General features: G+C 57.7%; 2 protein-coding genes across 2 annotated transcripts in view; one reads left to right on the top strand and one right to left on the bottom strand.

The window, feature by feature from the left end:
• Positions 1–434: 434 nt before the first annotated feature.
• Prg3 (proteoglycan 3, pro eosinophil major basic protein 2) lies at positions 435–4,046 on the top strand. Its single transcript, XM_004645836.1, has 5 exons — positions 435–501; positions 846–1,153; positions 2,473–2,604; positions 3,473–3,584; positions 3,988–4,046. Exons 1-5 carry the CDS (start codon positions 435–437, stop codon positions 4,044–4,046), a joined length of 678 nt encoding a protein of 225 aa, XP_004645893.1.
• Positions 4,047–7,610: 3,564 nt separating this feature from the next.
• The window catches only part of P2rx3 (purinergic receptor P2X 3), a 22,993-nt gene continuing 8,002 nt past the window's right edge, over positions 7,611–22,601 (bottom strand). Inside the window, exons 2-12 of the mRNA XM_004645766.2 lie at positions 22,345–22,480; positions 22,066–22,137; positions 21,887–21,950; positions 21,526–21,619; positions 21,328–21,405; positions 20,916–21,057; positions 20,702–20,838; positions 8,683–8,776; positions 8,476–8,541; positions 7,989–8,066; positions 7,611–7,789 (exon numbers count right to left, since the gene is read on the bottom strand). Of these exons, the coding sequence (XP_004645823.1) occupies positions 7,694–7,789; positions 7,989–8,066; positions 8,476–8,541; positions 8,683–8,776; positions 20,702–20,838; positions 20,916–21,057; positions 21,328–21,405; positions 21,526–21,619; positions 21,887–21,950; positions 22,066–22,137; positions 22,345–22,480 (1,057 nt within the window). The 3' untranslated portion in view covers positions 7,611–7,693. The remainder of the gene's footprint in view (positions 7,790–7,988; positions 8,067–8,475; positions 8,542–8,682; positions 8,777–20,701; positions 20,839–20,915; positions 21,058–21,327; positions 21,406–21,525; positions 21,620–21,886; positions 21,951–22,065; positions 22,138–22,344; positions 22,481–22,601) is intronic.

Below are 22,601 nucleotides of genomic sequence, written 5' to 3'. Positions count from 1 at the left end.
AAGACCTGTGTGTGGGGCACAGGGGCCGGGCACATGCAGAGGTCTCCAGCTCTCAGGAGGTGAGCAGTCCCCAGCCATCTGGGACAGGGGGGCCCAGGCCCTGGTGGATGCGGGGGCCGTGGAGATGTCCAGACACTTGGGTCCCCGCTGGCCAGTCCCCCCCCTGCCTCCTCTCTGCAGTGTGAACAGAGTGGGCTGGGAACAAAAAGACCTGACCCCACCGGGCCTGCCTTTGGCGCTGGTGCCATTTCGGGGAGGTGAGAGCGTTCTGGGAAACACCTTGTCTCCTTTTCATCCCGCCAGCCTCTCTTCGTAGTCCTGCTCCACTGGCAAATCAAACAAAAGCCAAATCTATACCGTGTGCCAGGGGCTGCTGCAGACACTGACTGCCCAGGAGGACGGAGCCCTGGGTCCCACTTGGAGGTTGAGCAGACATGTGTCACCTTCCTTGCCTGGCCCTGGCCCTGCTCCTGCTTGGTGCAGTTTCTGCTCTCCACCCAGGTATGTCCCACCCTGGCCCCTCCCAGCTTTTGCTCTCTTGCTTTTCTGGGTGTCCCTTTTCTATTCTGTTCTCCTGGGGCCAGGGCCACCATCTCTGCTCCACTGACCCTGTCCCTCTCTGGTAAACTTCCTTCGGTCCAGACTGTAAGGTGAAGGGTGGTGATTACCTGGCTTCTCCTGCATGCATCCTCTTAGCCCCCAAATGCAGGCTCGTGGTGTTCACTGGCCCCAGCCCCAGGCAGCCTAGAGGGCCCCACGCGCCTCCCCTGTGGCTCACTGGAGCTGTCCGCGGTCCTGGCGGTCCGGAGCTCCCAGAGTGACGGCTAGTGAACTCTTCCACCTAGAGAATGAGGTGCCTGCTCTGCAGAGCCCAAAGGCTGAGCTGGGCTGGGATCTGGGCAGTGCCCAGGAGCAGGAGCAAGAGTCGGCCCTGGGCCAGGAGGCGATTCCAACAGCAGGAGACGAGATGGAGGCCCTGCCGTGTCAAGACGCGTTGGAGGACCCAGAAGCCACAGAGTCAGACGCAGCAGCCCTCGACAAAGACTCCCCATGCCCTGCAGAGGAGGACACCCTCCCAATCCAGGGGCTCCCAGGGTGCCAGACCTGCGGCTACCTGCTGGTGCAGACCCCCAAGCGGTTTAGTGACGCTCAGGTGAGCGCAGGCATTGCTCTGGAGGAGCGGGGCGAGGAGAGTGGATTTGGCCTCTGTTCTGTGCTCATTTAGATGACAGCAGTTCTCAGCCTAGTTTCAGAATCATCTAGAGGTTTCATTCAAATGCAGACTGGGGGACTCCACCGCTAGCTTCTGATGTAGGATGTTGGGCAGGAGGCCTGAGAACAGGCATTCCTGACTTCTGGTGAGAGTGTTGTTATGTGTTGGTCTGAGGACTGCACTCTGAGCACCACTGGTCGGGACAAGGGGCCTAGAACTATATATGCCATGTCAGGGCCACCTCTGCCTTTCACCGATGGTGTCACTCAGGCCCCGAGGATGGCAAATCTTGCTGATGCTTAATTTCTTTATATAAAAGAGGTGAAGTATTTGCTTATAACCTCCGGCAAGCTGCGTGCTTACTGCACGCCTTCTCCAGATGCGTGCGTGGCACACGCCTGGCTCTTGGGAGGCTGAGGCAAGAGGACTATAAGTCTGAGTCCTGCCGGGGCAGCTTCGCAAGATCCTGTCTAGAGTAACAAGGGCTGGGAATGTAGCTCAGCATGAAGGTCCTGGGTTCCATCCCCGGAACAGTTATGAAAACCTGGTACAATGTAAATGCCATATAGAGTGTCGCTATGCTGCACACCAGAGGAACATGACAAGAGAAAGCGTCTGCACAGGATCTGTCTATTGGAGGAGGAGGAGGAGGAGGAGGAGGAGGAGGAGGACTTCTAGTTTATCCTTTAGCTGATGAATTAAACAAATACCATGCCTACACTGTGCCAGGGTCTGCTCCAGATACACAGATGGCCCCAGACACATCTTGGGAGAGGTTTAAGACATTTTTTTGACAGGACTTGCTGTATACTTCAGACTGGTCTCAAATTGAGCATGCAGTCGAGGCTGCGCTTACACTTGCTACCCCCTTTCCTCAGCTCCTGAGCGCCGAGATTACGGGCACATACCAGTATGCCTGGCAAGTGTTTAAAAGCTGCTTTTGCTATATGGTTGGTTGAATCCATGACGGGGAGCTCGTGTATGGAGGGCTCACTACACGGTGCAGTGTTAATCTCTTAGTGTTGTGGTGAGGATCCTGTCAGATAACCCATTTGGAATAGCCCAGTGACCGGTCAGCAAATGCTGGTTATGATCGTTACTATTTGTTTACAAGGACTTTTTGAAAGCTGACTCAGGAGGAAAAAGAATTGAGGGAGGGGAACGGGCCCTTCAGTTCTAACCTACAGACAGTTGCAAAGGTCCTTCTTGGGGATGGAGGAAGGTGACGAGAGTCCCTGTCCTATGCCTTCTGTCCACAGAGCATCTGCAAGAGATGCTACAGAGGCAACCTGGTCTCCATCCATAGCTACAGTGCCAACTCTCACATCCACCTGCTGGCCAGCAAGATTAACCAGGCCCAGGTCTGGATTGGAGGCGCCCTCAAGGGTTGGGTAAGTTGTGGACACTTCCCCGGGTGCAGGAAGTTCTCGCTGCTTGTCTCAGGGTGGTGCTGGTGATGAACCTGCGGCACGCAGCAGGCTGTTTGTATTGCTGAAAGCTCTAAAAGGTTTGCCAGCACTGTCTTAGGGGCTGCCCTGCTCAGGCGGGCAGGGGTGTTGCCCTCAGCTTGTGGTGGCATGGCACACCTGGGCAGAAGGCCTGTTCCCAGCACGGTGGCCGGAAGCAGAACAGAGCAGAGAGTCCGGGTCCTAATATCCCCTGAGGCCATGCCCCCAGTGACCTACTATCCTCCCACTAAGCTCCAACCCTTAAAGGGCCCACCACCTACTCATTGCCCCATAGGCTGGGAGCCATGTCTTAAGCACATGGGCTTGTGGAGTGCATCTCAGAGCCCACCTACAGCATGGTCTGGATCAGGGCTGCTTCCTCCTTTCTGTCTCCTCATCCTCTCTGAGTCAGGAGACTGTGTGCAGCCAGCAGACGCTCAGGCCCTTCCTGATCCTCTCAGGACCCGCAGTTTCTGCACCACTAACGCAGGCTCTTCTCTCTGCCGGCTCTGGGATCAAGGGAAACTGAGGACACTGCATTTGGTACTCAGGGTATGGTCCATGGCCCAGCATTGCCTGGTGGCTTGTTAGAAGTACAAAGAATCTTGGCCGTGTCCTGGGCATCCAAATCAGTGCCCGCATGGTAGCAAGTGGCACTGGTGGCCGGGGTCCACACACACTTCTCTCCCATTGCCATTGAGGGCACCTGGCTCCCAGCCAGAGACGGTTGAAGGGTAGCTGCTCTTGGGTCCCTGGGTCCTCCAGCAGTGCCAGGCACTCCTCTCTGACCTCCTCCCCATCCTGGCTCTAGTTTTTGTGGAAGAAGTTCTGCTGGACAGACTGCAGCCGCTGGGACTTTGGATACTGGGCCCTAGGGCAGCCTCAGAACGGCAAAGGCTGCTGCGTGGCCCTGTGTACCAAAGGTGAGGGGACGGGACAGAGACAGCTGGTAGCAGAGCAGCTTCTAGGTGCTGTCCTGGGGAGCTGCCTGGGTGTAGGCCCCAGGGGTCCTACTTTCTCAGGCCTGAGATGTGGGGATCCAGGAAGCCTGGGCAGTGCGGTGCTGCTGTGCAGTGGGCCGGGTCCCCGAGGTCCTGTGATGGGAGGGAGACCACGAAGGGACAAGTGGTGAGCATGGGGTGCCGACGGATACGGGAACATGGGGTCAGGCAGGAGGGCTTCACACATGGCCACGGCCCAACGTTGCTCTCCTGTTCTGTGACCTGTGGGTGAGGAAGGCCCTGTGCCCTGGGTCACAGCGAGGACCCAGTGAGGCTGAGCCCGGGGCACACTTCAGGGGCACAAATGTCTGTCTTTGTCCTGCAGGGGGCCACTGGCGACGTGCCCATTGCTACCATCGCCTGCCCTTTGTCTGCTCCTACTAGACCCTGCCTGGGAGGGAGCCTCCTGCCTTGGTCCCCTGGCGCCCGGCCTGGGCTATAAATCCAAGCTGCCCACTGCTCACCTGGAGTCTCCTTTCTTCCGAGCTTGTGGGGGCATGGGAGGTTGGGAAGCTGGCAGTGGCCGAGACGCCCCTGGGGGCACCCCAAGGGTCAAGAGAGTAGCACACGGCGGAGACTGGGCAACAGCACCACCTGGAGGCAGCGCGGGGACCTGGGACCCCACATCTACCGGAGTGAGTGGGAGGGCGCTGCACCGCGGTTTTGCTTGGGTTCAGAGTGAGAAATGGGGTTGGCAACTTTACAAAATGGAGCGCAGATTCCAGAGCTGGTGCAGAAAATTGAGGTAATGCTTGGAACTCAGGGACCCTGAGGGAATGGGCTGCCTCCCCCCTTGCTTGGCTTGGACCCTGGCCAGGAAAGACTATGCATACAGGGGCGTGTGTGTGTGTGTGTGCCCGCGCAGTGTGTGCTGAGTGTGCGTGTGTTCACACCCAGATATTCAGGGCACAGTCGTGTGTCCACATGTCCACACCTGGCTGGTTCTTGGATGCGTGTGTGTGTGTGTGCATCCCTGGGTGGCTGAAGGTGAGTGTGTGTCCGTGTGCATCTGGCACACCACATCATGTCCACATTTGTGAGAGAGAGAGAGAGAGAGAGAGAGAGAGAGAGAGAGAGAGAGAGAGAGTGGGTGAGAGAGAGAGAGAGAGAGAGAGAAATTGGGTTGCATGGCTGGCACAGGGCTACAGTGCGAGAGAGGAAAAGCCCATTGTCCCATGTACCCTGTGTGCTAAGGGGGTGAGCAGAGGGATCAGGACAGGTAAGCAGACAGACTGGGGCCCTGGGAGGTGGGGGAGGTGCAGAGGAGAGCCGTGAATGGGCAGGAACCTGGCCCGGCATCGCCGGTGCCTCCCCAGAGCTGGGCCTGGGAGCCCTTAGCCTGGATGGAGGGCGGGCCAGGTGCTCCCCAACGCCTGACTACCCATGACGGGCCTCTCCCTCCACTTGTCTGTTCATTCCTTTGTCTGCTGAAGACCTTCACTCTTGAGAAGCTCTAGATTACAAAGCCAGTACTCTTAGGAGAAGCAATGCCCCAGGGACTATCTATGAGGACCCCAGGAGGCAGCTTGGCAGCTTGCTGGGCCGAGGCTAACAAGGCTTTGTGAGTGGGAACTCGGAACTCGGCCTGCCAAGCATGTGTGGAATCCTCCTAGGATGGCAGTCTGGGGGAGGGGAAGGGAAACTACCGAAAGGAGGTAAAGAAGCCGACCGTGTCCCACAAACTCAAGGAACCCCTGTATCCTGGCCAGCTGTGGGCCCTGCAGCCTGCTGAGAGGTGGTTGGAAGTGAGGCTGTCCCTCAAGGCCCAGTAGCTAAAGGACCCCTAAACCTCCAGCTTTGGATCCCTGTACGATGATCTGCAATAAACCTTGAGATTTTATGCCTTACTGCAGCAAAACCTGCCTGACTCTGGCACAGGGAAAGAACTGGGCATGTGGGTGCATGCCTGAAATCCCAGTACTCTGGAGGGTAAGGCAGGAGGATGCCCGAGAGTTTGAAGCCAGCTTGGGCCACACAGTGAGTTCAGGACCAGCCTGGGCTATCTAGTGAGATCCTGCCTCAAAAAAACAAAACAAACACTCAGAAAGGTGTCCACACAGGTCCTGATTTTTCCCAAGCAGATGGGCATGACCGTCAACAAGCCAAGCTCCAGAGTTGTAAACTCTGGGTTCAAGTCCAAGCTGTCCTTGTCCATTTCTTAGTTCTGATCAGCATAACTCAGCTTCTCCTTTTGAAGAACAAGGGGAGGATCAGGCACCACGTGCCACACATCTAGCCGGCGTGTGCCCGTGGGGCGTCATCACAAGTGAGCCTTCGTGCCACATCTTTGGGGGTTTTCTGAGGCTTTTTTTGCTACTGGGAATTGAACTCAGAGCCTTGTGCTTGCCAGGCAAGCACTTGTTCTGCTGAACTACACCCTCTGCCTTTTTGTCTTTTTTGAAACAAGGTCTCATTATATAGTTCAGGCTGGCCTTGGACTGACCATATAACTTAGATGGCTTCAAACTCTCAGCGATCCTCCTACCTTGGCCTTCCAGGTGCTGGGATTATAGGCATGCACTACCACTCCCAGCATATGCTGAGCTGTTGAAGAATCAAGTTAGTGTCCTGCTCTGGTTCCCAAGTACTGTCATGTCAATCTGGTTTCCTAGTGAACAGAATTAATAAACGCAGCACCCTTCCAGGACTGGTGTGAGTGTGCACGTGCCTGCACTAGTGATTGGGCTGAGAGGCCGCAATGCAGGGTGAGCACGGGGTGGAAGAAGGGTTTCCAGGTCTGTGATGGTTGATAGTTGTGTCCACTTGGGGACTCTAGAAGCCTCACTGCGTACCATAGCGGTTCTGCATTCCAGGGTGCAGAGGACAGATGCTTAAAGCCCTAGGATATTATTTGTTGTGTCAATTTGAGAAGCTTAGAAGTTTAGCCAAGCCATTCAGCAGGGGCCAGGGGCCTCACTGGGTAATCATCCGGAGCCTGCGTAAGAGGGGGTCATGTGGAGACTGTGTGGGTGTCAAGGCCCCACCCTGGGGCCCGCGCAGCAGCTTCTTGCTGCTTTTGCTGTCTCCCGCCACAGTGAACAGTTTCCCCTAAGCCACGCCTTGGAGCCGGCCAATTGTGGACGGAAACCTCCAACACCGTGATGTAAATAAAGCCCCACTTCCTTCACTTTGAGTGTGGGGTATTTTGTCCCAGCAACGAAAGAAAAGTAACCAAGACAGAGCCTTTCAGTCTTTTGCCTTCAAAGCTGACCAGTGGCCTGTTGGGGCCCAGTGGGGACAGGGCCAGCCAGTGGCATGGGTGACCACTCCCAGGGTGAGGGTGGCACCTGCTTTTCTTCACCAGTGTTTGAAATAAGCACCATTAGCCCTCCTGACACAGATAGGACCACAGGCCCAGGGGCAGCCCACCTGGGTGGGCGGGGAAGGACAGCTCCCCAACAGTCCTATGAACTTGGGGTGCCCAGGTTAGAGTGAGAACCCGTACCTATCCACCCAGTCCTCCAGAAGTGGAGCCTGCACTCCAGGAAAGCTTGCTTTTATTAAGCTGACTGTGGTCAGGAAAGGTGGTGGCAGGGGCAGGGTGGGGTTCATTCCTCTCTCAGGTGTGGGCAAGGGGTGAGCGAGACTGGGGTTCAGCTCCCAGCTCTCTCACTTCCTGGCTGTGTCTCTCACTGTGAGAGTTTCTCTTTGATACAGGGAAGGCGTGTCCACTGAGTGGGGCTATTCTAAGGGCTACAGGAGATGGGATGCTGTGCTCACCTGGCGTTTGGGACACCCTCATGGGCATTCATCCCCCTTATTATCTGTGATTTTTGGAACAGGACAGTGCAGGTGTCACTGCCCCTGGGGGTCCTGGGAGGCAGAGGGGGGCATGCGGGGGTGATGCGGAGTTGGGGTTGTAGCAGGAAGAACTGCTGCTGTGCAGCAAAAGGGGCCCAGACACTGGGGTGCCTGTGGGCCCTCTGGGGTGAGCAGCAGAAGCCTGCTGGGGTGAGCTGCAGGAACCCTGCCCTGTGGAGAGGTCTCCCTCTCAGGAGGCCTATGGTGCACATGGGCCCTGGAGTGACACCTCAGTGGCCAATGGAGTAGGCGCCTGAGTCTGTAGACTGCTTTTCTGCTGTGGCCTGGTCCAGGGGGTTGGTGACCTTCAGCATGGACTCGTTCACCTGTGCAGGGAAGGGTGTCTGAGCCCGTGTAACCACCTGGTCCTCAGGGGCCCTGCTCTCTTCCCAGGTGCTCCAGGGCACATGGGAACCTGAGGTGTCCTGTGGTCCTGAAGCTGAGAGGGAAGCCTGTGCAGGTGAGGATCCCGATGCGGTGACCCCAGGACCTCAGGGGTCCACCCAAGCCTCCAGTCCCCCTCACCTCCTCAAACTTCTTGGCTTTGTACTGGTCAGCGCCTTTGAGGAAGTTGAGCAAGATGATGTCACACAGCACGGTCCCCTGAAGACAGAGGGGGCAGTCAGACGGGCTGTGGGGAGGGGTGGGTGCAGGGACAGGACTGGCAGGTGATCCACTCCTGCTGAGAGGCTAAGGGAGGCTTCCTCCCAGAGCTATGCCTGTGTGCGCGGGGCTTCACGGCCACCTTGCCAGCTCCCAGGCACCCCAAGACCACAGCACAGAGGACTCGGGGGGGAAGCAGTGGGGCCCCAGAGACACCCCCCCATGTGCCCTGTCCCAGGCGAGGGCAGCTCCAGCCTACAGAAGCCCTGGTGACCCTTTTGCTTACCGTGGAGACACAGGGACTTTGTCCCCTCCAAGGCCCTTGCCTCAGGCCCCTGGTCTCAGCAGGTTCTGGGCCCAGGGCTGTGGGGCGGCAGGAGACGGAGGCCACACGGAGAGGGGAACTCACCACTCCCACGGAGGTGAAGGCCGCCACAGAGCTGATGATGGTGGGGATGATGTTGAACTTGCCAGCCTGGTGCACAGAGACCGGTGGGTGGGAGGGAGGACAGGGCTGAGGCAGGGCTCCCCGGAGGAAGGGGTGTGGGAGAAGGGCAGGTCCCATCCACAGGAGAGGGACGGACAGGGTCATGACCCTCCAGGCCACCACACTCACATTCCCGTACACCAGCACATCGAAGCGGATACCGAAGGCCTTCATGAGGGTGCGGTATTCGCTGCCGTTCTCCATCTTGTAGTACTTGGCGAACCTGGGGGCCAGAGGCAGAGGTGGGCCTTCTGGAGGTCCCATGTCTGAACCCCCACAGCCCCTCACTGGGGGGCCAGGGAGATAGCCACAAGGGCACTCCCTGGGGCCACTGGACCCCCAGACAGGTGTCACCTTGGGAACCTGCTAGAGAAAGCAGATTCCTGACTTCAGCCCACAGACAGGCACTCCCTTAGGAGGAGCTCCCCGTCAGGCCAGCAGTGTGGGCTGCAGTCTCCCATCTATGGGTGGACCCGAGGGCATGCGGCTTCCTAGGGTTGAGTGGAGGGTAGAGGACACCATGGTTAGGGCTTGCAGCAGTCCAGGGACCCAGAAAGTGATCGGGAACAGTGGCCAACACCGGCTGTTGGAATTTGCTGGAAAAATGGGTGACATTGGCAGAATGACTGCAAAGAGTGCTTCTGGATGGCTCCTGTAGGTGGTGAGGTCACCTGGCTGCCACCCGAGGCCCAGCATGAAGAAATGACACTTGTGTTCTTCAAGAGGTGCTCAGGATCTGTCACCCAGCTGCCTCAGGCCAGCTATGCCCACACCCGAGCCCTGTCCTCTGTCCCTTCTCTTGCTTGGCCACTAGGCACCCTAAGTGTGGGGAGCTGTGACAGTGGTCACACTGACTCTCAGCAGACAGAGGTGCGTGTTGAGGGCAGCACGTGGCATCTGCACTCCTTTCTGCAGGTGCTGGGGCGGGTGGCTTGCCTGCGTTTTTGCCATCAGCCGACACGGACTCGGGGTGGAGCTGCAATCACTGGGCTCGAAAGCCAGTGCACTTGGCCCTGTGGTCCACCGTGATCCCCATGAGCCCAGGAGAACCTCGCTGGGCTTCTGCTCCGCAGCTGGAAGTCGGGTTCCTGGTTCCAGTGTCTTTGGAAGGTGGGGAGGGTTAAGTAAGGCTGTGGGAAAGCTCTGTATGGGAGCGGGGACAGCTCTGCTCTTATGCCGCACTGACCACCCTCCTGCATCTGTCCCCAGACCTCCCCAGCAGGAACAGGGGCTGAGAGCTCATTCCCTGAAACTGCCAATCCAAGTAGTGCAGGGACAGAGGGATAAGCAGAGAGAGGAAGCTCCCTGCTTAGGGGGGCTGGCTGCAGGCGGGTCACAGGGCGGGACCTCTCACTGCTGCTGGGCTGCCCTGGCTCTGCGAACTTTCCTCTCCCACACCTTTTCTTCCCTGGAGTCCTGCAAACATAGACTGAATGCTCTGAAACTGGGAGTGAAAATAAACTCATCCTCCTTGGCATTAAAGGTGTCCAGTGTTTTGTCACAGGGACAGAAGGTGACTTAGGGAGCTACCAAGCCTCGAGTTAGCGGTTCCATCAACAGGAAGTGCTACCAATAGGAAGTACAGCCAACAGGAAGTGCCACCGACAGAAGTGCCACCACGCGGTCAGTGGAAGTGCCACCGACAGAAGTGCCACCACGAGGTCAGTGGGAGCAGCTCACAGCAGCCAGGCTGCTTGGGCTTCTGAGCCTCTGCCCTGGTTCCCCACCCGAGGCCTTAGCTGTGGGGCAGTCCTGTTCTATCACCTTGGCTTTCTCCAGTTCGAGAAACTTCTCCTTGGCAAGCTTTTCCCCGCCAGGCACTTGGTAGGGTGTCCGTGGGCTGCCAGCCTCAGGGCCTCTCACCATTCTGGCTGGTTCCCCCCAGGCCTGGGCATCTGTCTCTCTGAATGGTGCCTCCACCCAGTCACCCCCAGCATCTGCCCCAGGACGCATCGCCCTACTCACTGCCATTGTGCTCAAGAGGGTGCTGAGCCCAGGCCTAGAACTTTATCCTGTGCAAGGGGATAGCGGTGCCCATGCCGTGCCTGGCTGAGCTGCGTACCTGAGCAAACCATCTGTTGCCCAGGTAAGGCTGCCAAATGACTCAAGGGGAAAAGGTTCCTGGGGAGCCGGGCACAGGTAGGGGTTTCCCTCTGGAAGGAGGAAGGGCACGGAGTCAGGGACAGGGAGAGGGCGGGGCTGTCTTGCCCCCACCGCTGTCAGGAGAGAGCTGCTCAGATCTGCGAGCAGGCCCCTCCACCTGCAGCAGTGGAGGATGGGAGGTCAGACTCCTCTGGGAAGGGTTTCATTCCTACACAGATGGCCGGGTCCCGGCCTGGCATGCGGGCACACCTGGCATCTTAGGAGGGAGATTGCCAGCCTACCTGACAGATTGAGGCAGGAAGATTACCTCAGTTCAGTCCCCAGCCTAGGAAATTTAGCAAGAGTCTGTCTCAACATAAAAATAAAAGAAGGGCTGGGGATGTAGCTCCCTGGTAGAGCATCTGCTTAGCACGCAGGAAGCCCTGGGTTCCAGCCCAGGACTGCAAAGGAAAAAAAAAAAGATAATGAAGTTCAAGATCCTGATTCTGACAGGAGGCCTCTTGGGAGATTTCAAGGAAGTCTGAAAAGAAGCGAGTTGGGTGAGCGGAGAGCTCAGGATGCCTCTGCTTCGGGGTGGGGGTGGGGGGCGAGGTCAAGGGCGACCGTCGCACCTCCACGCCCACTGCTCGCACACGCAGAAATACACGTAGGCCGCACGCCTCAGGCAGCCGGGGACGCAGGAACTGCTGTGGGCCTGTTTCACAGCAGAGAGGGAGCTTGCGCAGCCCGGATCTGGAGTCCGCAACCGTGATTCTGAGCTGTCCCGCCTTCGGCGCTGCTGGCTGGGAATTACGGACATAGCAGGTCTCAAAGCCCGGAGTCTGCGATCTCATCTCAGGCCCTTGTCTGTGTGTGGGGACCAGGCAGTGAGGGGAAGGGGACAGGTATCTATGATGGGGGCAGGGCTGAGGGGGCCTGCGGTCCCGACTCCTCCGCTCCCCCACTCCCCGGGCTGCCTCGGTGATGAGCACCGCTGCGACGTTGACTCGAGCGCGGGAAGCCGGCACCCTGGGCACTGCCATGGGGAGCGGGCGCTGTCTAAATTTATCGCAGAAGCGCATGCGAAGGAACGGAGAAAAATCACAGCGGGCTTGGTTCTCCTCCAGCGCCTGCCTTCCCAGAGGCAAGAGCGCGGCAGAGCACTATCTCACCCACCACCCACTTCCCGGGCTTGGCAGGGAAGAGTGAGGGACTAGGAGGCCCGGCCGAGGCCTGGCGTGGACTCCCGGGGGCTCTGGGGGCTCTGCACACTCAGCCAGTCCCACGGCAGAGACGCTGGGTGGTCACCAGGTCGGTTGTCCTCCCCCTGGGCACCCATGATGGCTGCGTTTGCCCTTCACCTCTCCACCCAGGCCCCACAAATGGCTCTGGCCCACAGCTTGCAGGTTGAAGTCAAAGTAAAGTAAAGCCCAGGATGCTTCGCCCCTAGGTAGAAGCTACCTTTGGAGGTCCTGGGATCTGGGCTCAGGGTTGGGGTCTCAGGAACTGAACTGTTGTCCCTTCTAGGTCCCTTGACTTCTCTGAGCTTTGACCTCCACTGAAAAATGGAAGGGGGCTGCTGTGGGGAGGACATGGGAACGGCCAGGTCTGCTGTCTCCCAGGATCCAGTGAAAGAAAGTAGTATCTTCTCCTTCCTGGCATGACAAGAAGTGGGCAGCACACACTGGCGCCGTATGCCGGGCCTGGTCTGCAGGCTGGACCTTGTTCGCTCCCACTTGTGGAGCCGGGCTTCGATCCGCGAGCCCGGCTGCCTGGATGCCGTGAGGTGGTCCCATCCGGGACTTGCACGCACTGTGTTGCCCGAAGTGCAGGGCCGCCGGCCAATCAGGAGGAGCAGTGACTCAGTGCCGGGGGCACCAGAGTGCTCCAAGCGCAGTCTGCCCAGGAAGCTACTCAGCCGGCCGGCCGTGTACAGGGGGGGGGGGGCCCAATTCCGGCCTCGCCACGCCTTATCCCTTCAGTCGACTTTAAGCGATGCACATGGGGCCAGCCGAGGTGCTGGTGGCAGGCTTTGAAGATGGCACTTGTGTTGCAGCCGACCCCAAAACGGTAGATCCCATCTCGGTCTCGTGTAATGCGATGGCCCCCCGCAGGTCCTCTCTGCATACTGCAGAGGTAAACGCAGGCCTCCGACCTGGCCCGGCTCACAGCGCTCACCTACTTCCTGCATTCCGCAGTCACTCACCCTCAAGCCGCTCCTCCCACATGACTGAATAAAACCCGGCTTCAGCCCTGGGTCGGGGCCTTTGCTCCAGGCAGCCACCACCATGGCTGGACTTAGGCCCTTGGCTCCCCACAACTATAAGTACGCCTTAGTGTCCTTATTCTCACCATGGGGTGCACTGGAAGGGGTAGATTAGGTTGATGAGATTTCAATACCTTATCCACAGGATAACAAGTATAAACTTCTTGGACCAGGAGGAGACCAGGAAGGGCTCTCTGTAGGAAGGGGCAGAACTGTACATGGCTTTGATCTTTCCCCAGCCTCCCATTTGGACCTGTCTGACTTCGGTTTTCCTGTCTGGGAAGCGGGTTGTTTTCTTTAAACCTACATGTTGGCCTGGCATATGAGCAACATAGCATGTCTCGCCTTCCCCGACTTGCCAAACACTAGACCCAAACTCCCAGGTATGCTCCTCTCCTCCCCTTTCCTACCTGTTCAACTTTTATTCATCCCTCAGTGCCCAACTCATTTGGCCCCCCATCCTTCCAACATTCAAAAGATCCTTCAAGCACTTCTTAACTGCAGGCCAGACACTGTGCCAGGCCCTGCTGAGTGCTCTTTCAGGAGAGGAAGATAAATGCTAGAGAGTAGCTTGAGTCAGGTATGAAGAGTTTGCTGGTGTGACTGAGGCCTGAAGTCCCCTGGGCCACTCTGACATGTGCCAAGTCTTGGGTCTCCTTGTAGTACCCCATACTCCACCAGGGCCAACGATCACGGGCCTCGGCTGTCTGATCCGCTCCTTCGCCTGCAGGCCTGAGTTCCTCATCCTCTGAGCCAGCAGGCGTCCCAACCGGCTGCTTCCCTGCCTGCCTAGGGCCTGACTGGGTACGGGAGACTTTGGATGGCTGGGCCGGGCCTGAAGCCCGGCTTGGTGCTTGAGGTCGGTTCTGTGGCCCTGGACGAGCCCTTTCGCCTTTGTGCAGTGTGGACACAGCGAAGCCATCTCGGAGCTCAGCTGCTCTGCGAGGCTGGGACCAGGGCTGAGTGAGCTCCGGGCTGGGGGCTCCGGGAGACCGCCTTGTGACTCATCCCCTTTCTGACTGGGACGTGTGGCACAGGCTCTTCGCCTCTGATCCTCCCGACTCTCGCGACTGAGGAGCACAGCATCCATGTGGTGATGGCAGTGGGACTGACTGTGGAGAAGACTAAAGCAGCGTCTAGGCGGGAGGAGCGGCCACAGCCCGTGGCACTCGGCCTCCGGCTCATCACCGTCATTGCGGGCTCGGGCTGGAGCGAAGCACGTGGACTGCGGGCTCTGAACCAAGACTTGTCCACCTGAACCGAGCCCACCACGCTGCTGTGAGAATCAGCGCTGAGCGGGGGAAGCAGGAACAGGGAGCCTGAGGCTGAGGGGTGACGCCAGAAGTTGGGCCCCTTCCCAGGGGCACAAGAAGCTGCGGCTGTCTGTCTTGAGATTCACCAGTCCCAAGGTCAGAGGTCGCAGGCAGGAGAAAGGGTGCCCACTGTCCCCCAGCTCGCTCCTGCGTTCTGCCCTGGTTTTGCCTGCAATGGTGTCTTTCCGGCTCACGACTAGGCTCTGAACACAGATGCGGATGTGGGGCAGAGACAGCCCCTCTGCTCTCCTGGGTACCTTGACTTCCTCTGTGGTGCGAGCCTTCTCAAGCCCCCGCGTATACTTTTCCACTGGACCTTACCTGCGTGCACACGCGCGCACACACACACCCACACCCACACACACCCCTGTTCCCAACTCCGTACCTCCACACTTGTGAGCCCTTTCGGACCCAGAGCAGAGGGACGCTGTGCTCCTGGGCTGTTAGCCGCGACAGATAAAGAATGAGAACGACGGCGGGCAATACCAGCCATAAATCATCTGCAGACACGGATAAGCTTCAGCAGCGGGTGCCGCTCCAGCCAGCAGAGAGGCCCAGAAGCAAGCCTGGGCAGCTGGGACTCCAGGCCCTGTGAATCGCTTTACCTCACTGGAGCCTGACGGGGCTTTGAGGCTGGGTTCATTTAACCAGCCCATTTTACAGAGGAACAAACTGAGGCCCACAGGTTAAAGCTGTTCCCTGTGGCTGTGTTCAAGGCGGGGATTGCAGCCCACAGGTCTCCTGGTTCACAGCTTGGGCTCTGCTTCCTGGTAAGCATTTCTGGCTGGCTCTAGCAAAAATACTGTCACTTTCAGGGTCCAGTAGGACTGGCTTCACAAGTCCCTGCAGGTAGCAAATGCCGAGGGCATCTGAGTCCCCATGAGAGAGCAGTGAGATTTTCATGGCCTCCCACAGACTTTGTTTACTCTTGCTTTGTTTTTGAGATAAGGTCTCATTTAGTTCAGTTTGGCCTTGAGCTCACTGTAGTCAAAGCTGGTCTCAAACTCTCAAACTTTCTATTTCTTTCCTCCACTTTTGTTTTGGTTTGTTAAGACAGGGTCTCCCTGTGTTGCCCCAGCTGGCCTTGGACTTAGCGATCCTCCTGTCTCAGCCTCCCAGGTGCTGGGATTACAGGCATCTGCCATCTGCCTGGGCTTCTGCCGTACACTTTAAATCACGGCTCAGAAGAATGACACGAAAATACTGAGTATGTTCAGGACACGCACAATTTTTCTGACAAATATTCCCCATGCATGTTCAGTTGCATCCGTGGATGCAGAGCCCGTGGGTGGAGCCAGAGGGGACTGGACTGCATGTTTTAGGAGGGGTTCGAGTTTATCCTTCCCACTAGAATCAAAATCCCTCGGCCCCCTCAATGGTTCTGGCTCACCCTGCGTCAGCTAAAGCTGGGCACTTGATGGAGTAGGAGGTGGTATCCTCAGGGCAGGTCCCCCTCCTGCGAATGGACGTCTCACCAGGAGGCATGAGGGGACCCGCAGGCGCTGTGCTGGCTCAGCCCTGGGAAACTGTGCCCTCCCCAAGCAGGGCCGCCCTCTGCCCCCATCCCCAGCCACTGACTGTCTGCAGAGTGGAGGTTTCCATGCCAATACACCAGGCCTGTGGACGCTTGCGGACATCTGTTTAGAAACGATCCGTCCTCCTGTGGAGCTGTGGAAACTCCTACCTAGAGCGGGCCGAATAGCTATGACAGCAGCAGGAAAAACAGCAACACACTCTGGGATGCGGGTCTGACTGGAAAGGCAGGCTTGGGCCTGGAGCTTGGGTTTCTGCCGCAGGAAGGAGGTGCGGTTGACGGCTGGTTGTCGGTGGAGCTTTGCCTGGAGGAAGTATTTTGCCAGCTGAGATACACTTTCACAGTTGACTTCTACTGATAGGAAAATACCTCCTGGCAGACTGGAGCCTGGGGTGGGGCCAAAGCCCAGGAGCTGCAGGGACTCCTCCCCGGAGAAGGGACAAGAGAGGGGAGCCAGGGCTGTTTACGCAGCCTGGAAACCTTGTCAAGCTTGAAGGTAGACACTGAAGAAGCTGTGTGTTGTTGATTTCTGCTTGTTTGTTTCCTTAGCTTTTGAAACAGTCTTGCTATACAGTTCAAGCTGGGCTTGAACTCACAGTGATCCTCCTGCCTCAGCCTCCTAAGTGCTGGGATTATAGGCGTGTGCCACCACGCCTGGCATGTTGTTGATTTCTAAAAGTATTAATATTAATGTGTCCTTAATTAAAGAGCAGTCCATGGGGCCAGACGCTGCACTTGGCAGCTACGTACCTAGCTGCTTGCTCTGGGGCGTGATCCTGGCCTCAGTTTTCTCTTCTGTGGAATGAGGGGGTCCTACCAGCCTATGTGGGGTCAGGGTCCGATTCTTGGCTGCCACACCACGAGCTGTGTGGGCTTCGAAGGGGGTCAGCGAGTTGGAGGCCTGGATTTCCAGCTGGAAGCCCCATGCCACAAAGCCACAGAGGCCTTGGTGCCAATCCCTGGCGGTACTCTGTGAGGGTTCCCTCAACCCCCACTCTGCCTTGACCCCCAGCCTGTGGCTGCTGGAAGGAGAACAGCCAGGCTGCAGGAGAAGTGTGGGGGCTCGCTGATTGCCAAGGATTCCGCGTGGAAGTGGAATCGGTTCCAGATCTCAGCGCTCTGGGGAAGCTGCCACCAGCTCATTCCAACCCGGAACAGTCGCTAGCAACACCCACCGAGCCGGCGTCGAGCAGCTGAGCAAGTGTTCCTCCGTCGTTGTCGCAGACACCAGGAGAGGAAATCCGAAGCTGTGGAGCCTTTTAGCAGCAGAGAAACTCTTGGGGAGCACCCGGCGCGCGAGTCCTGCTTCCGCCACGGCAGTCCTTTTTCCCCTGACCCGCATGCGGGGGCAGGTGGCCAGCAGCAGCAGCACTCTGCTAGGCCACACATCTCAGGTGTCCCTCAGCCCTCCTGCCCACCTTGACAGTGGGGCGCCTGGGGGGGCTGAAGATCTGGTCATAGCTGGGCTTGCAAAGCCAGGCATGGGGTGCACACCTGTCATCCCAGCACCTGGGAGGCTGAGGCAGGAGGATCTCTTCGAGTTCAAGGTCAGCCTGGGATCCACATTGAGTTCAAGGCCAGCTTAGATTACAGAGTGAGACCCTGTCTCAAAAAAACCAAAAACGAGGGAGATTTTCAGATTTCGCTGGGTGCTCCTCATCTGAAGGCCTGCTGGACTCACAGAGTTCTCAGGGTCATGAAACTGGGTGCTTTGTAAATCTTGGTGTGGCAGAGGCACTGGAATTCCTGAAGCTAGTCACCGCCCAGCACGGCGCCTTCCTGTGATAGGGGAGGAACTTCCTGTCCTTACTCTGTCTGCTAGGCTCTGTAGGGCTGGGGCTGTAAACCTGTGGGTTTCCTTGGCGATGGCCCATGCTGCTGCTGTCAGGCAAGCTGGGGTGTGTGTGTGTGTGTGCGCGTGCGCAACGGCCCCAGGCTCTGGGCTGCATGCGCTGCCCTAGTAGCCTCGGTGACTACTGGCTCAGCCTGGCTCCTGAGGGCCCCCGGTGCCAGCCCCTTGCCGTACTACCTCCAGCCTGCACCCCTGCAGACCCGTGCCGCAACCCACGACCCGATCTGGTCACCGTCTCTCTTCCTGTGGGCACCCTGCACTCTGGAAGCAGCCCTGGGTTAGAATCCCCAATTACCCAATTTCAGTAGGGCGTCTCCTCCCCCAAGAGCAAGGGAGGGCAAGAGTCTGCCTTTGCCTTTGCCCTTGCACACGCCCGTCCAATACTGACATGGGGGCTCGGCCTCACGACTCGTCTGGTACAGCTATGTGTGCACGCGTCATGCCCATGCCCTGCCTCATCCCTGCTCTCTGGAGATGGACATGCACTGCTTAGTTGCTGGTCTAAGCCGCAGGCTTTGTTCCTGCCTCCCAGACCCTATCACTTGTACCGCTTCCCTGGTAACTCGCTGTCCACTACAAATCCCATGACCCCACCAGCTGTGGTCTCTATGTGCTTGGGAAGACGGGTCAGAAAAATGGTAAGTTAGTGGGACATAGTGGCCCACACCTGTCATCCAACACCCAGAAGGCTGAGGCAGGAGGATCTCTGCGAGTTAGAAACCAGCCAGGGCTACACAGTGAGTTCAAGGCCAGCCTGAGCTATATGTGAGATCGTGCTTCAAAAACAAACTCCCAAATGTAGTGTGTTAAAGTGCTCCCTGGAATTGTAAGCCATGTGCCTAGTCGTAGAAGTTAAATGTCCCCATCGTATTTCAGGTAGGGAAAGGGTGGGGACCCTTAGGAGGTCATGGATCACAGGTGAATTGAAGTGCAGAGATGAGTGCATCGGCTGGACACTGAGGGGACACACACTGCAGCGACCGTGAGGTCACTGTGCCCCTGCCTGGCGCTGCCTGCTCAAGGGTGGCCACCATGAGAAGCGGCCCTGGGCTGGGGTCAGGACACCGAGGGGCTGACGTAGAAGTCGGGACCCAGTGACCTCTGGGGCCACGCAAGTCACCTTGTGAAGTGACTGCTTCCGGCCAGGTGTCCCAGGGCAAGGACCAAGGAGTCTCAGTGTCTAATTCTGCACAGGAATGCGAGGGGAGCTGCGGAAGCCACTGGTGAGGACAGTGAGGACCTCCCGCCAGGCATCCTGGCTACCTGAGTGTGCAGATCCAGCAGGGCTGAATCTTGGCTCCAAAATCGCACTCTGCCACAGTGGCGGGCAAGGACCCACAGGACGGTGGGCAGTCTGGGGAGGGGACGTGGACGTCTGTGGCATGAAGGGCCGGGCCAGGGCTGGACCTCCAGCCTCCGCTGGTTCTTCAGCACCCCCGCGCCCCCCTCGGAAGCCAGACTGGGATTTTCAGCAGGGCAGGAAGTCCCACCCTCAATCCCTGCTTCCCTGGGTTGATGCGCGAGCTTCCTCTCCTGACTGTTGAGTCACTTGCTCAGCTGAGTCCCTTTGTGTGCTGGTCGGCAGGCCTGGGCGAAGGGAGGCAGCCCTGGGGGTGTGGAGGGGCCCTGCCCCTTCCTGTGGCCCTGGGAGCCACACTGATGCATCCTTGGAGAGCCCCGCACTCTGCATATCATGCCCTGTGGTAAGAAGCGATTAGGCCACAGGACAGCCACACAGGCCTTCCTTCCGTGGAAGCTGCCTCTCTAAGGCTGTAGCCACTGGAAGAGTTCTGGCCCCAAAAGCATTCCCGCCACAGAGTGCCTCGGAGGACGGGGCGATTTTCCACGGCTGGGGGAGCTTCCGCTTCAGATTATGAGAATTGATTAATATGCTGCTATTCTAAGCTTCCATACAAATATCCTTTGTATTGATCTCAGCGAGATGTACTCACTGAAGAAATCTGCCGACTGCTGCCAGAGAGCCGAACGGTATTTTTAACCTACTTTAAAATATGTGTTGTTTCCTATGGTTTTTAAAACTCTAGAGTTGATTATGAAAGCAATTTCAATTTTTTAAAATTCTTCTTTCCAAAGAACATACATAACATATATATATGTATATGTGTGTGTGTGTGTATATATATCTATATATATTAGAAAATTTAATGGAGTAGGTGCCTATAATTTAAAGTTTATAAATTAAAGAAAGGCATGATTTTGTGTTTTTGGCACACGCGTGACATTGTACTGAAGATTACTACCACAAAGGAAATTTATTTGTTTAGTTTGCCTGTTTTTTGAGACAGGGTCTTGCTGTGTAGTGCAGGCTGGCCTTAAGTTCACTATGCAGCCCCAGCTGGCCTCAAGCTTGCAGCGATCCTCCTGCCTCAGCCTCCTGAGTGCTGGGGTGACAGGCATGTGCCACCATGTCCAGCTAACAGGAAATCTGAGTTAAGACTCTCTGAATATGTCATAAACATATTCTTACAGGTACTTTTCCTGGCTTAAGTACTTTTCCTGGCTACCATCAACATATTTAGCCTCTTTCCTGGGTAATGGTATACTTAGTCAGGGTCCTGCCTGAAAGCTTGGATTTTCAAACTGCATGGAGAGGACAGAGACCATACTGTCACCCTTGCACAGAAGGGGACCCAGGAATGGTGGCTGAGATGTGTCCAGGGCCTTCCGCTATTCTCAATAGTTGATCCTGCATTCTCCTGGCTCTTTTGCTTCCAAATGGAAAAACACAAAGATTCCTGAAGCCTCAAGGTCACCGGGAAGATAACTGGATAATATTTAGAGACTGGTTTCCGTTCCTCTTTGGAAAGGCATTGAAGATGAACTAATGATCACTGTCATCGTTACTGGTGACTCATGACATTTTCTGGTTTTGGACAGAAACATGAAACCACCGCTGGTAAGATGATCCCAGCCACAGCCCTCACCTTGGGGAGCCAGAAAGTGTGTGATTCTGATTCCGGTGCAGGTCCAGGAGGGACCCGGGCTGGAGCAGGCACGGGGGACAGAAGCCTGATTCAGGAGGCCTGAGCATCCAGCTCTGCTCTCCCCAGGGGTGCCTCCCGCCCATGGCTGGAATTTACCTGAAGTTATAGCCTGGGGAGACGCTACTCTTCTCCGAAACGCCGTCGAGCCGTGTGAAGGAGTATTTGGGGATGCACTGGTCCCACGCCTTGTCCAAGTCGCACACCCACCCGATCTTGATGCCCAGGACTCCACCCTGCGGGAAGCAAGGGGCTAGGTGTGACCCAGATCCATATCAGAAGGGCAGGAAGTGGAGGCATTGTTGGAGCTCACCGTGCTGGCCAGCTTGGTGAAGTCCTGGCCTGCAAACCTGACCACGTCCCCCACGCGCAGGATGGGGCAGAACGGGGCCCTCTCCGGGTGGAAGCGGCAGGTCTTCATGTCGCTTTCGGTCAGGTTGGGCAGGAGGTTTCCCCTGGGAGGAGGAGGAGCAGGGTCAGCATGGCAGGGGTGGCCAAACACAAGTAGCCCCCTCTGGGCGTCAGGAGGCCTCAGCTCTGTGCAGTCAGGAGGGGACATTGGGACCCCCGAGGCCTGCCCTCTGCCCCCTTCCCCCGAGAGAGGGTTCCCATCCATGTGTGCTTTCCCCAGCGGGGAAGCATCCTGCCAAGCCACCTGGCTGCTGCTGATTGCATGAGTCCAAGAAACTGGGCACACGTGGGGCAAGCAGGGGGCCAGGACTCACTTCTCGAAGTTGAAGAGCGGGAAGCGGATGCTGTTCTTGATGAAGATGGTGAAGTTCTCGGCCTCTGTCATGATGGGCCTGCATGACAGGAGGCTCAGAGAGTGGGGAGATGGGGATGGGGGCCTAGGGGATGGGCAGGGAAGCGGGAGAGGCTGTGTGAGGGCCTCAGACACTTGGGGAATGGGACGGGGGCCGCACCTCTCCACTGTGTCCACCTCTGTTGGACACCAGCCCTGGACCTCACAGGAGTGCAGTGCAGAGCTGTAGTTCACGCAGCGGCCAGTGAGGATGCCTGGAGGGGACACAGGGACGAGTGGCTGGTGCCCTCTGTCTGCCAACTGCCGGAGTCCAGGGCCCTCCGGAATGTCACCCCTCCAGGAGGCCCTGTTCCTCCCCTGTGGCACCTGCCACCGCCCCACACTGAACTGCACTGGGGGGAGGGCTAGGTCACCTCAAAAGCTTCTGGGCCTGGCTCCTCTGTAGGGTAGAGCTGCATAGAGCAGGGGCCTGGGCCCCAAGGGCGGCTACCCTAGGGGACCCGTCTTGGAGCTGCACTCACCCCCGCCTGCGAAGCGCCCCCGCGAGCACTGGCTGTCATTCACACAGCGGAACTTCTCCTCGCTCTGTGGGGCGACACCAGATGCGGACCCTCAGCACGTTGCTTTCCACAGCCACGGCCTCAGGACAGAGGCAGGTAGGACCCCGCGCTCCCGCCCACCAGCGCCGGCCCTGTCGCACCTCTGGGCAGAAGCCCTGCATCTGGTTCTCCGTGACGATCATCTTGGTGATGATGACAAAGACAGAGGTCCCCTTGGGAAAGAGAAAGGAGACAAAGTCCCCTGGGAGAGCGACACTCTCGCCTGCCCTCCACACACAGTGAAGGCTGAGGCAGCCTGGCTGCTGGGTGGACACAGGACAGAGGCCACCCAGTCTGACGGTGGCCCTGGTGGTGAAAGGCTGAGAGACTGCAGCCTACCCTCCACAGCCCCTGCGGGGTGGACTCTGGAGACACCCTACCTGAGGTGGGGTGACGTAGTCAGACACATCCATGACCCGGTTGGCATAGCGTCCGAAGCCCTTCACCTTGGTCACCACCGAGGACTCGATGGCCGTGTCCCGCACTTGATACGCCTTCTCGTGCAAGAAAACCCACCTGGGCCGCAGCAGGGGCGAGACACGGAGAAGGCAGCGACTCAGCCTCCCCCACGGGAGCCGCCCATTCCTGCTTCCTTAGGCCCTCTGTGGAAGCCGGCCTCGCACTGGGCTGACTCAGG

This window comes from Octodon degus, unplaced genomic scaffold (genome assembly GCF_000260255.1).
Source record: "Octodon degus isolate 3935 unplaced genomic scaffold, OctDeg1.0 scaffold00239, whole genome shotgun sequence".
In the NCBI taxonomy this organism is placed as follows: domain Eukaryota; kingdom Metazoa; phylum Chordata; class Mammalia; order Rodentia; family Octodontidae; genus Octodon; species Octodon degus.
The sequence above is the reverse complement of the archived record's forward strand: the minus strand, read 5'-3'. Positions and strand labels throughout refer to the sequence as shown.